The sequence below is a fragment of the Amphibalanus amphitrite genome, unplaced genomic scaffold (assembly GCF_019059575.1).
Source record: "Amphibalanus amphitrite isolate SeventyFive unplaced genomic scaffold, NRLGWU_Aamphi_draft 000327F_arrow, whole genome shotgun sequence".
In the NCBI taxonomy this organism is placed as follows: domain Eukaryota; kingdom Metazoa; phylum Arthropoda; class Thecostraca; order Balanomorpha; family Balanidae; genus Amphibalanus; species Amphibalanus amphitrite.
Window position 1 is genome coordinate 405,393 of NW_024881822.1, and position 12,604 is coordinate 417,996.

General features: G+C 46.7%; 1 protein-coding gene across 1 annotated transcript; it reads left to right on the forward strand.

Annotated features, from left to right (window-relative positions):
- The first annotated feature begins 364 nt into the window (after positions 1 to 364).
- LOC122388581 (E3 ubiquitin-protein ligase RNF8-like) lies at positions 365 to 8,101 on the forward strand. The gene is made up of 4 exons (XM_043379769.1): positions 365 to 591; positions 881 to 1,102; positions 5,813 to 5,902; positions 6,150 to 8,101. Exons 1-4 carry the CDS (start codon positions 589 to 591, stop codon positions 6,405 to 6,407), a joined length of 573 nt encoding a protein of 190 aa, XP_043235704.1. The 5' UTR covers positions 365 to 588; the 3' UTR covers positions 6,408 to 8,101.
- The last annotated feature ends 4,503 nt before the right edge of the window (positions 8,102 to 12,604 follow it).

The following is a 12,604-nucleotide window of genomic DNA, read 5'->3' on the forward strand; positions in this document are numbered from 1 at the left end:
TGGCTTCCTTCGTGCAAATAGATAACAGCGTGCAGAGCCCCTATACGGCACAGCCGCGACGGATGGGGCATGCATATCTTGTAAGCACAAGCTCCCTAACCTATACTATACGTCGCCGTTACAGGACGAATAAAAAAGTACAGGGGATTGGAAGGGTGTGACTCCATGTGACGCGGACGGCGGGGGGAAGGGGGGTCGAGCCCGCGGGACATCCCATAGCCAGTCCGTATCGGTTCAGCCGCTCTATACCTCAACCGATAACATTATCGACTTCGTCAAGCCTCGATCGCTTAACAGTGCACTGCAGAGGGCATGCCCGTATTACGTATGCTAGATATGATAACGATACGGCGGATTCTAACACACACAAAGCGCTGAGTTGATCAGTCATACAGACACGGCGACGCCTGTGAGCTGTGAATCGTCAAACGATCTCATCGAGGCGCACATATATTGCCGTACATGGTGTAGAAGATTTCTGAAATCAATATGTCAGTACCGTGATGTGTTGTGTCTCGCAATACGGCCGGCAACTACAGCGGACTTGTTCTTGGCTGGTTACTCGACCGCCACTAGCAACGGCTGCAAATGGTGAGTACTGAGTACCGCTTTTTGCTCATCGGTTGGCTAGAGAAGGCATGCCTAAAGGTGAGGAAGAGTCATCGGCTGACGGTATAGTTTTGTCGCATGCATGTTAAATTCCTAACGTTTATGATGCAGTAAAGATAAAGTGAGGGACTCTGTCACTCAACTGCATGGCGCTGTAACAGATCTGATTCGGTCCGCCAAGGAGCTGAGACTTCTGATACGAATGCCCATGTAGTGATTTGGCCGTCGAGTACCTGAAAACTGTATCACTGAACACCTTACACTCACACAGGCCTGCGAGGCCGGTTCGGAAGATGAAGAGCAGCTGAATCTAGCCATCGCCCAGTCCCTCTCAGAGGAAGAGCAACTGACCCTAGCTATCGCACTGTCCGCCTCTGAGGAGGAAGCGCAGCTGAATGAAGCTGTCGCCGCCTCCCTAACAGAGGAGGAAGAGCAATCCAATGAAGCCGTCGCTACGTTCCAAACGGAGGAGCAGCCCACGTCAAGAACAGAGGTAGGGGAAGGTGGGGTAAGACGGACCAACTAACCCTCGCCCTGGCAGGGGGGGGGGGGCGATGCGACCCCCCCCCCCCTAAGGTTTTTCGAAGATAGCGTAAAAACGGCGGCGCGCAGCGCCGCCAAATTTGGCACAGCCTATGGGGCAACCTTTTTACATATGACGTGAAAATTTCAGGTCCGGGTGACCTTGGGTCAGGTCACCAGGTCAGAAAAACCGGTACAAGGTCATGGTCAAATTTCAATTTTCTTTTTGCACCTGTCCAACTCACAGTTTTGGACTGATTTCCTTCAAACTTTCAGGATCATTATGTGCTAAGTTCACCGAGTTGTATAACATATAGTTCGGGTTTTTTGAGGTCACTGACCTGAGGTCAGTTAGAGGTCATTACGTCGTAATGTTAAGCCTATGGGAAAATACTTAATTCGGAAAATCCTGGAGATATCCGCTTCGTTCTATCACTTTTGTACTTTGAAGCCACATTACTTAACAGCAGGTCACTTGGTGCTTCTTTGTTTGGTGTACTTATCCATGGGTCAGGTCAAATGAGATCAACTGAGGTCAAATGACGTTTTTGCCAATAACTTGGCACATAATGACGCTAGAGCTTAAAAAATGGCATCATTGTGTTCCTGGTGATCAGCCGAATCGAATGATTTGCGATATGATGCAATTTGGTTAATTTGAACTTAATTTATTAATTTAAGTTTACTTAAAATTTAAGAAAAACTTTAAGTACATTTAATCAAGCTAAAAAGTATATCATTCGACGCGCCTTGACGTGCTGAGTTCACTGGTGCTTTTCTTTTTGCTCTATCTTAATTAGATCAAAAGTTATAAGCGAAAAACTTTTGACCTGTTTTTAGCGATTTTTTTTAGGGGAGAGCGGGGCCAGTTGAAACACGGGGTCAGATGAAACATGGCTTTATTTGCAACAGTATGCAACATATGGCGTTGCCGACACCACTGCGGATCCGCGCTCGACCACTTCCTTTGTCAACGGCGTTTGGGCGGCAAGCGGACGGCAATTTTGATTTGACACTTGTTTTTGTGTTTTTGAGGGGCGTTTGGGAGAAATCGTTTTTTTGAATATTTTGTGATATCTCATATACCTTTGTTTGCTGAAAGAAGAACTCCTGGCTCCGGAATAACACCTTATTTGGCCCTTCATTCAGCATGATGCCGTCCCTCCAGCTCGTTTAACATGTGCTTTACGGCGCGTGCGAGATGGCGGGAGCGGATGGGGTCAATTGAAACGCTTCTCTGAGGGTCAGTTGAAACAGGGCCACAGGCCGTTTCAATGGACCCCGGTGGCCTTTGCAATGGTTATTGTTCAGGGGCTGTAAACATTAAAGGAAATAGTCCACCTTTGAAATGAGCTTTTAAACTGAAATAGTAGTTTAATAGAGCTCAATTTTTGACCCCTTTTTCTCCAGCCTTTTGCTTGAAAGCACACTATAGCCTGAGATATTTCTCATTTTTCTCATCCGCCCATTTTACCATAGTCTATGTACTTTATATCACCTATTATGAGGAACTTTGCACTTTTAGCTTTCCAATGACCTATTGAATGTAGCTTTTGGAAAAGTAAACCGGACAAAATATCTCCTTAAAAAAGTGGCCTTAAAGAGGAAAACATCCCATTGTTAAGGATAGGTGCAATTGACCCCATGGGCTGGTTCAATTGACCCTCGCATCGGGGTCATTTGAAACGGGCGTAGAGCTGTTTTATAAGCATGCGTTTGGCAGCAAAATATGTTTGAAACATAATTTTACATATCTTAAAGTAAAGCCAAAAGAGCATATTTTTTCATGGCATTGTGCATTTTTCGATATGACTACTAGATCTTGCTGTGCATGTCAATATATAAAAAGTGGTTCAACTGGCCCCGCTCTCCCCTATTCAGGCCTCCCTCCAACGGGCTCATATATTCCCATTTACAGGAGGGCTCCTCCTCCTCCTGGCCATCTTCCCCCACCCCCCAGGCTACGGCTGAAGTGGGAGCCTACCCCACACCTGGTGACACAGCCGGGGACGACGCCCGCGGAACGGGCGGACATTTATACCCCCCAAAACCCCTCTAAATATTGACCTAGAGCAACTAAATTTGCACAGGGGCGAGGAATCCAGGGTGCCCACCTACCTACCAAATTTGGTGTTTCTAGGTGCCATAGGAGCCAATCGCGAGGGGGGTCGCATCGACCCCCCCCCCCCGCCAGGCCGTGTTATGAAAAATGCCCTGCCAGGGCGAGGGCTAAGGTTTGAAGTCGTATATCTTGCTACACTGCTCTCGAACCTCATATTAATTTTTAGTCTTCTGAGTGTGTATATTCCTTTCTCTTTTGACATGTGCCAAGGCTGGATTTTAATTTAAGGAAATCTAGGCGGTGGTTCCTCTTGAAGCAGGACAAATCAAAATCACCGACGATAAAAAACGGGAGTTAAGACGGACTACCCAGCACTCAGCAGTACCTGCTATCATCCATTCAAGTTTTTTACTCCTCTGCTCTGTGCTGTTGTAAGTAGAAGTTACCAGAGTGGTAAAGCAAGAAAATAAGCCTTTACAGCTTTTGCCAAATTGTCAGGGAACTCAGATTTGTTTTTCAATAGAAAAACACAATTCTAAAGAATAGTGTTTTAACAAACCTTCGGTTATTCTTTACTCATATGTGGTGGAAGTGCACTTAAAAGCTAGGAAATTGTAGAAGTTATTGCCAACTGGCATGAATGAATGGTACTCAGCGCTTTTATGCATGGCTCACATGCAACAAAGACTCCTTCCTGAAAAAATAGCTTAACCCGCGCCCCACTGAGGGGGGGGGGACTATTCGACGGCACAATGGGGGGGGGGTACGACCCCCCTCGCGTTTGGCCCCTGATGGAGCTAGAGCTTTGCGGAAAAAACGAGCGTGTTGCCCGTCACGAGAGGAAGCCAATGATACCTAATTTTAAGGTCCTAGGTCATTGGTTGACCTTCCAGGTCAGGTCAATGAACCAAAATCGGGAATATCGGGACCTGTTAGAAAGTCGTAAAGAGTGGCTGCTAAGGGGTTTTCCGGGGTGCTGATCACGAATATCGTGTTAGTTTTGATCACAGATGATGTCCTTAAGAGTTTAGACCAGGTCGGGTCAGGTCAGGTCAGGTAAACCGGTAGGGGTCGTGACGGGTATTCGTAGTACCTGTCATCCGCCTCTGACAGCTTCGTAACATGTTACGAAGGCACCAAAACTACTTCGTTAATGTTCAAATGGTTGCTAATTTCGAATTCAGCTCCAAAAACTAGCCTAGAAACATGTAAAACTCGAAAAAGTGAGCCGAGGTCACCAAAGGTCAATGACCTGACCTGACCTTCTGCATGGGAGCAACATCAAATCACATGTTTGAGCGTTTGAAAACCACGAAAAGCTTGCAAAGGCGCGGCTAATGCGAGCCGGCATACGCCGAATCGCGATTCCGGCCAAACATGGTCTCGGAAAAGAGGTCACAGGTCAAAGGTCATTTGGGTCAGGGTCATAAAAGTTTCAGGGTAGGTGTAAAATTGATCAATGCGAGGGTACTGAAAGTTTTATCGCGATCGGCCGCTTTTTACGCGAGTTATTCGCGAAAAACCTTAGGGGATTGCATCAACACCCCCCGTGCAAGGGTTAAGCTATATCCATTTTTTTTTGCATGAAAGGACTCAGAATAGACTGCACTATCAAACTGCTATCTCGGATTTTCAAAATTTAAAAAGTCCGAAAATTTCATATAGTAAAACTCACAATTTATATTTTTATATTTTTTCAAAAAGTTTTTGACTTTTCGAAAAAAGAAATATTTTGTGATAGAACGCATGCTTATGACGAACTCTGGCAAGTTTTAGCTAAATATCTTCAGAAATGGCCAAGTTATACGCATTATTGCAAAAAATCACAATTATTAATTTTTCAAATCAAATTTTTAGTACGTATTTGACATCGTAAACCAATATAAATAGCCCCATCGTGTTTCTGAGCTCAACCAGCATCCATAAGACACCTTTTTTGTTGAGAAATTTTAACTTCAAAATTTGACTTTTTAACCTTAAAGTGACTTGACCTAAGCTAAAATCGACTCAAAATGACCTCGAATGACACAGACGACATCAAATTCGAAATCCATGGCACAAATAGACCATAAAACATGTGTCATGTGACCGACGCATGATATAATATTTCCGTGACCTGTGATGACCTGACCCTGACCTGAAAATCAAAGTACAAGTTTAGCACCCTCAGGGTATCTAGAGCATCTGTTCACGAGTGTGTAAACAAAAAAATGAGCCTGATCTGACTTGTAAGACGGCGGCCAGAGCCCAAAATGTGAACAAGCCAAAATGCTAATAATTTTTATTTTGACCTGAACTGTGACGTCATCGGTGACCTCGAGGTGAATGAAATTAGGTTTCCCTCGCCAGTTTGTCCGGTGCTATCAGACGCCGATTGAATTTTGACGATCGGCCCAGTAGTTTTCGGAGTTAGGAGGGGGGCTATGAAGCCCCCCCCCCCAGTAGGGCGTGTTATACGCAGACCCCAGTGGGGCGCGGGTTAACTTAGGTCAATGTTTTAGCGATATTTTTCATCTGCGGGGTAAAATGGATCACCACAGGGTAAGATAGAACACAGTGGTCCGTCTTACCCCAAACCTAAATTGGTCTTTCATTAACCACCTAACTACATTTTTGCAGGCAACTTCTTCAGGGGTGGAAACAACGACCAACCAGGATGAGGACTGCCTGCTAGCCACTGTTATGGCCATGTCTCAGCTGGATGTGAATGTAAGTGGAAAGTGGATAAATGGTGACTGTCGACGAGTCCGACGAAAATGATTCAGATTGTAATATACAAACTGGGTAATGGGAATACATTGCAATTTGCAATTTCAAATATGCTAGGAAATAGATTAATATCCGAAAAGGATAATAATGCTAGCGAGTAGCGACAAGGTGTAACGGTAATTAAGTTTCCGCTGGTTTTCATTTGAATGCTCGTTTTCAATGTATAAATAACGTCCATGTTTTCCAGACGCCTTCACCCGGAACAGAGTCAGCCCCGCACGCTCGCTCGTCCACTGCTCTGCAAAGCGAGCTGAACTGTCCCGTCTGCCTGGAGCTATTCAACAAGGCCACCACCCTCGGCTGTGGGCACACCTTCTGCGCTGGATGCGTGGGAAGATCACGCAGCGGAAACAACAAGTGTCCCATGTGCCGGAAGTCAATCAACTCTACTGTCCACTGCATCGCACTGGACAATGTTATCAAAGCACTCGCTGCCAGGGATTGACGTCTACCTAACCCACGCATTAGAAAAGATTTATAGGAGACACAGCCGGACATCTTCACCTAGAACTGATGACCGTGGCTCATTCTCTGGTGACATGTGACCAAACACAATCATGTCATCATAGTGACCAGACCCGAGGGAGAGTGCAGCAAACTAGTCTCGCGGCCTCACACTGCGTCTGGTCGGTTTTTACCAGCCGCTGTTCAGTGTTCACTGCTCAGCAGCTAAGAGAGACAAGATCAGTCTCAGAGGCTGAAGTGACAGTAGTGACAACAGCGTTTCATTGCCGGTATAAGACAGATATTGACGTCATTTGGTGGGTAACTTTGTCAGCTGATCGATCAAAACCGGTCAGGTGTGCGCTCATTATGGTGATTAGTGGCATTGAGCGGCACACTAGCGAGGGCCACCACTGTCTGTCTGCTCTCCACGGGAAGGTGCGGCAGCAGAGCGATTAGGAGGAGTTGCAGACCGTTCAGAGGAGTGATTCAGGGCTAGTCTTTGCTGAGAGACCAAAATCGGTAGCATTTTGGCTTACTTAATGACGTTTAAAGGGTGTACATAGAAGAATCAGAATAGTTAACGTTTAACCAACAGTAGTTGAGCTTTTTTTTTTAACCATTTACTAGACGAATCCAGAAAAAAACTTCAATCCATATGGATAGAAGCTATTTGTGTGATACAAAATGTAAAATGTATTCGGTATATTCTTTCCTGTCTGAGATAACTGATCGTCACTGCCATATTTTCAGTAGTTCATTTTTTCCTTACTGCTCAAATCTTGTAAAGCCAGGCTGCGTTTAATTCCAGTGCCACTGCATTCCTAATCTGTTAACTATACACAGCTTCTGAAGATACCGACTCAAAGACTCCCGCGTATCCAAACCTGGTAAACTAATCGGGAGCCACCCTCATCAGCGCAGTAGCCAATCAGGCCCAATTAGACCCACTGCCTAATCACCAGGCATCTGACGCTGCCCGCCCGGCACGACCGGCGGCATTGCGTATAACGGAGACCCGCGGCCTACAGTAGAGGTCCGGACCTGCAGTGAGCTGGTCTGGACCACACTATAGTCTAGTCTCTGGTCCAGACCAGTGGTCTGGTCTGGTCGTAGAGCGGCTGGGGCGTCACTCTCGACAGGGAGTCTCTCTCTCTCTCTCTCTCTCTCCCTCTCTCTCTCTCTCTCTCTCTCTCTCTCTCTCTCTCTCTCTCTCTATCTCTCTCTCCCCCTCTCTCAGGGGGAACTGACATCGAGGCACTCATCCATCATCAGGGGACTGATGGACATGACAAGTTTGACATGGAACCACGCCACTGAGCGCGCCCGTGATAACGTAATTGAAAGGGTGATGTCAAACAGCGCCTAACACGCCGGACGAGCTGGAGACGAAATATGACACCCGATACGAGGCTCAGGCGCGAAGAAGCTGAATTTATTAAAGTCGTTATCTTCGTTCCAAGGGTTTGTGATTGAATTACAGGGTAAGCCGTCAGCAGGGCGCCACACTTTGGACACATGACACGCATAATCTAACAAATGAGGTAACTATAGGAACATAAAGACTGTCGCTATTTTAGCCTCAAATAACCGAAGAGTTGATGTCGCCAAAAAAATGATTTTTTCATATTATTTTACTTTCACGTTTTGATATATGTCATATATTGAAAAAGAAATACATGAAAATCGCCATCAGTCTGTCTGTAGGTATGCATTGTACACCATGCAGTATGCACTTTGCAGTCCCCCACCCACGGCTCGTCTGGCGCTCACAGCCGCCGTGCACGGCCGCCGTGCACAGCCGCCGTGCACGGCGCTCAGTACCCACTGGGGGGGGGGGGGGCTGTCGGCCCCTACGGCCACGCGCCGCCACCACCACTAATGACCGGGGAGCGGAGCCGTCACCGGCGCTGACGGATCGGCCCCGCTGCCGGCCAAAGGAGAGGGAGGGGAGGGAGGTCGGCCAGGTCAGGTAGGGTGGTGGGTGGTACAGATAGGTGGACTAGGCTCAAGGGTGTTAGAGGACGTAACGTGCGTTATGACGTGACTTGTTAATTCTATATAGCGCCTTCTTTGAAGGCACAGCATGCGCCTGCACAGGTCACACGTTTGGGCTATAAGTATATACATACGATCATTGCAATGCACCCGTGCAGGTGATGGACGTCCTGACACGTGCAACATGTGAGGAGTGAGGGTGTGCCTCTGAGATCTTTCGCCACGTGCGCCATACTCTGTTCCCTCCGCCTTTCAGGCTACCTGCACTGCAATGAGACCTTACGCCAACTTTCTAAAAATCCCCAATCTTCGATGCATGGATCTCATTGGATCTTGGCTTTCGATTGTGAATAGTAAGCCACACATGGACCAAACAACACAACGTTCCACATTTGCCATTTCAATTGCGGGACTGAATGAATAACGTCATCATCTAGACTCGCACAATGAACTGTTTTATACCTACTTCTTTCTGAACAACTTCTGTCTATTGGAAGTCTGAACAGCTACTTTTTTCTTTGTTCATCAATGATTTACCGCGAGAAGTCGATTCCGGGTGCCTTCTGTACGCCGACGATGTCAAAATTTTTCGAAAAATTGTCTCGCCATCTGACGGACTACTGCTCCAGCAGGACCTTGGTCGTCTGGCGGCCTGGTCCGTCAGATGGGGACTCACCCTAAACCCCAGCAAATGCAAATCGTTCACGATCACCCTCAGGCGCGCACCCGTCCCGACAGAGTATTTTATCAACGCCACTAAACTCGAGCATGTTGGAGAGATACGTGACCTGGGTATCATTTTAGACACCAAGCTTACATTTGCTGCTCATGTGAACAGCATTGTTAGCAGAGCAAACCGAAACCTGGGCCTGCTGTTTCGATCCTTTCAAACAGGTGAGAAGGGAAGCAAATTTCATCGCAAGGCACTTTTGTGTGCTTACTTCTCCAGTGTACGCTCGATTTTAGAATATGGCAGCGTGATATGGGCGGGTGCGGCTGACACCCACACAGTGCGGGTCGACCGAGTGCAACACAAATTTCTAATATGGCTTTTATCAAACACGCATTCCGGACATTCCATTTCTCTGGATTACAGTGCTTTACTAAATCACTTCCGGATACAGTCATTGGCTTCACGTCGAATTCAGCATGATCTGATTTTCATCAGAAACGTGTTTCATGGGAGACACGACTGCTGCCACATATTAAACAGCTTTGCACTGCACATACCCACTCGGTCGACCCGCACACAGAAACTGTTTTATGAGCCCCGTGCACGCGTCAACACCGTGAAGCGGGGTTTATTCAACAGGGTACCATGTCTAGTCAATTCGTTTTTATGCAGTGTTCCAGGGGCAGATTTTTTTACCGATGCCACTGGGACTTTTAAATCTCATGTTTTGAAGTATATATCATCTTTTTAAAGTCATAGAGCCTTTTTACAAGCTCGTTTTTTTTTAGATTCATCTTAACTCACATATTTTTTGTGCATTATATTTTTAGCTATATTTATCGTAATATTTACCTACTGTTTACTCTGCATTGTTTGCCCGTATGTCATTGTTTATCATGTATAGTGTTAGTTTGACTTCGCCTGTCAGTGGGGGTCCGCCCTGTTGGTGATCACTTGAATAAATAAATAAATAAATAAAAACAGAGAACGGAGCATGTGCAATAAACTAGGCTCTGCGCAGCACCCAGCAAAGTCCATGCAGAGCTGCTTGCACGAAGAATCAAGCCGATAATCCCGCAGACTTGAGTCCATTTGGCATTCTTTATTCAGCTGTCAGAACACCAAATGAGATCAAATCCCTGCAGTCTTCACTGCTCGGCCGACTGGACGGCGGTGAAGCGCGCTCTTCCGCCTCCATTGACCATTCGCTCGCTCGCGAGCCCTCATTCGACAGGTCTCCCTCACCGTCAACTGAAGCGGAGTGTAGTGTCTTCTCTGCGGGCTCGGCCTCTCCTATTTTCTCTCAGGTGGACAGCGACACAGGACAGACCGTCTGGCAGATGGCCTGTCAGGACGTGGGCCACGCCCGACCGAGCATGATTGTCATCAGAGATGGTGGACTGAAATAGTCCACCGCTTTCTGCCGTTGTCTGTGACCGCATAGGACGGAGGCGGCCCGTCGAAAGGAGGATACAACAGTGTAAATACAGCAACACATTAGTAAGAAATGAAATATTATTCAGAATTAGACATGGTTTAACAAAAAGGAGAAATGATGCATCAGTGTTCTACTGTCCGCCCTCCTACACAGTGCTCCGTATGGCTGTTTGAACCAGATTTTCTACAAGAATGCATGGTACATTTCTCCGTGGAGCTATGTGACGCCAAGACGAATGAGTCCGCTGGTATCAGTGGCTCGTATACAGTCGCGGGGCTCATATCTGATTTAGTGAGTCGCGAGTCGTAACCGCAGGTTGTTTGAAGTAGACAAACACTATTCGTTAGAATTGTGTTTTTCTATTGAAAAACAACCGGAGCGGTCGTTCTCCGGGCTATGTTTTGCAAGTCTGGCCGCGAATTGGGGCAACTTGACCGGGGCCTAAACGTGCATTGCGATTTTCGTAAAAAGTTCAGTGTATGGGCTCTCGGGGGCGATCTACCTGATGGCACCGGTCGCTACTCGCTTAAAACCTCGTGGCACGTGGCACGTGCGATTCCATTTTTCCCATAGTAAGTCAATGGGGGTTTGGGACACTTTTTGCGCAATCGCGAATAGCGGGAAAACGAGCCAAGGAAGAGGTGGTTTTCTTCCCAGCATTTTATGGCAAACACGTTTGGGTACACGCTAGTGTGCGCCGTATACCCCTCAGAACTTCGTAACGTGTCTTTGCACGAGGTCAAAGTTGAACTTTTTTCGCTCCCCATGTTAAATCAATGGGCGTTTTTGCAGAGGCATTTTCATTCGCTCATTGTACAAAATTATATGATACGATTTTGTTTAAACTTTCAGGACTTGTTGAGAAAAGACCATAGAATATGTTGTTATGCTTCGTTAAGCTGTCAGAATGCGTTTGTTCTTCTTGAGCTCGTTTAAAGAAGAATTTTTTTAACATGTAACCGCAGGTTGTTTGAAAAGACAAACACTATTCGTTAGAATTGTGTTTTTCTATTGAAAAACAACCGGAGCGGTCCTTCTCCGGGCTATGTTTTGCATGTCTGGCCGCGAATTGGGGCAACTTGGGTCAGGCCTAAACTTGTGGCTCGATTTTCTTAAAAATTTCAGTGTATGGGCTCCCGCAGGCGATCTACCTGTTGGCACCGGTCGCTACTCGCTTAAAACCTCGTGGCACGTGGCACGTGCGATTCCATTTTCCCCATGTTAAGTCAACGGGGTTTTGGACACTTTTTGCGCGATCGGGAATAGCGGAAAAACGAGCCAAGGAAGAGGTGGTTTTCTTCCCAGCATTTTATGGCAAACACGTTTGGGTACACGCTGGTGTGCGCCGTATACCCCTCAGAACTTCGTAACGTGTCTTTGCACGAGGTCAAAGTTGAATTTTTTTCGCTCCCCATGTTAAGTCAATGGGCGTTTTTGCAGAGACTTTTTCATTCGCTCATTGTACAAAATTATATGATACGATTTTGTTTAAACTTTCAGGACTTGTTGAGAAAAGACCATAGAACATATTGTTATGCTTCTTTAAGCTGTGCAAATTCGTTTGTTCTTTTTAGGCTCGTTTAAAAATGAAAAATTTTAACATGGAAAGTGAATGGGAGCGTCTTTGCTGCTTAATAACTTTTTACAGTTGAGATATATTTAAGTGAAAAGTTGATAGGTTATACAACTTTTGATGCTCTTTCCAATGATATATACAACTTTATTGCACGTGGTGCCGTTTTTGAGAAATATAGTAAAAAAGCACGACATTACCGAGATTTGAGCTCAGACCTATATCGTTACGGTGTCAGGCGGACACGAGGACAGGTGGCGCCGCCGCCGCCCGCATAGCGGCGGGAATGTGAACTAACCTGTTTACCAGAGGGGTGTTCACGGGCACCGCACACTGCTGCGTGCGCTGTGTGCGGTGCGTCCAGCAGGCGTGGGGGTAGGGGATGGGTAGGCGGTTCTGACGTCACGGCTGCGTGCGGTGGACGGTCCGCTGTGGCCAGTCCCGACGGCCACAGCGATCGCTGTGTGCGGTGACGGAAGGCTGACGTAGGGACGCAGTGGGCGGAGCTTGGAGGCT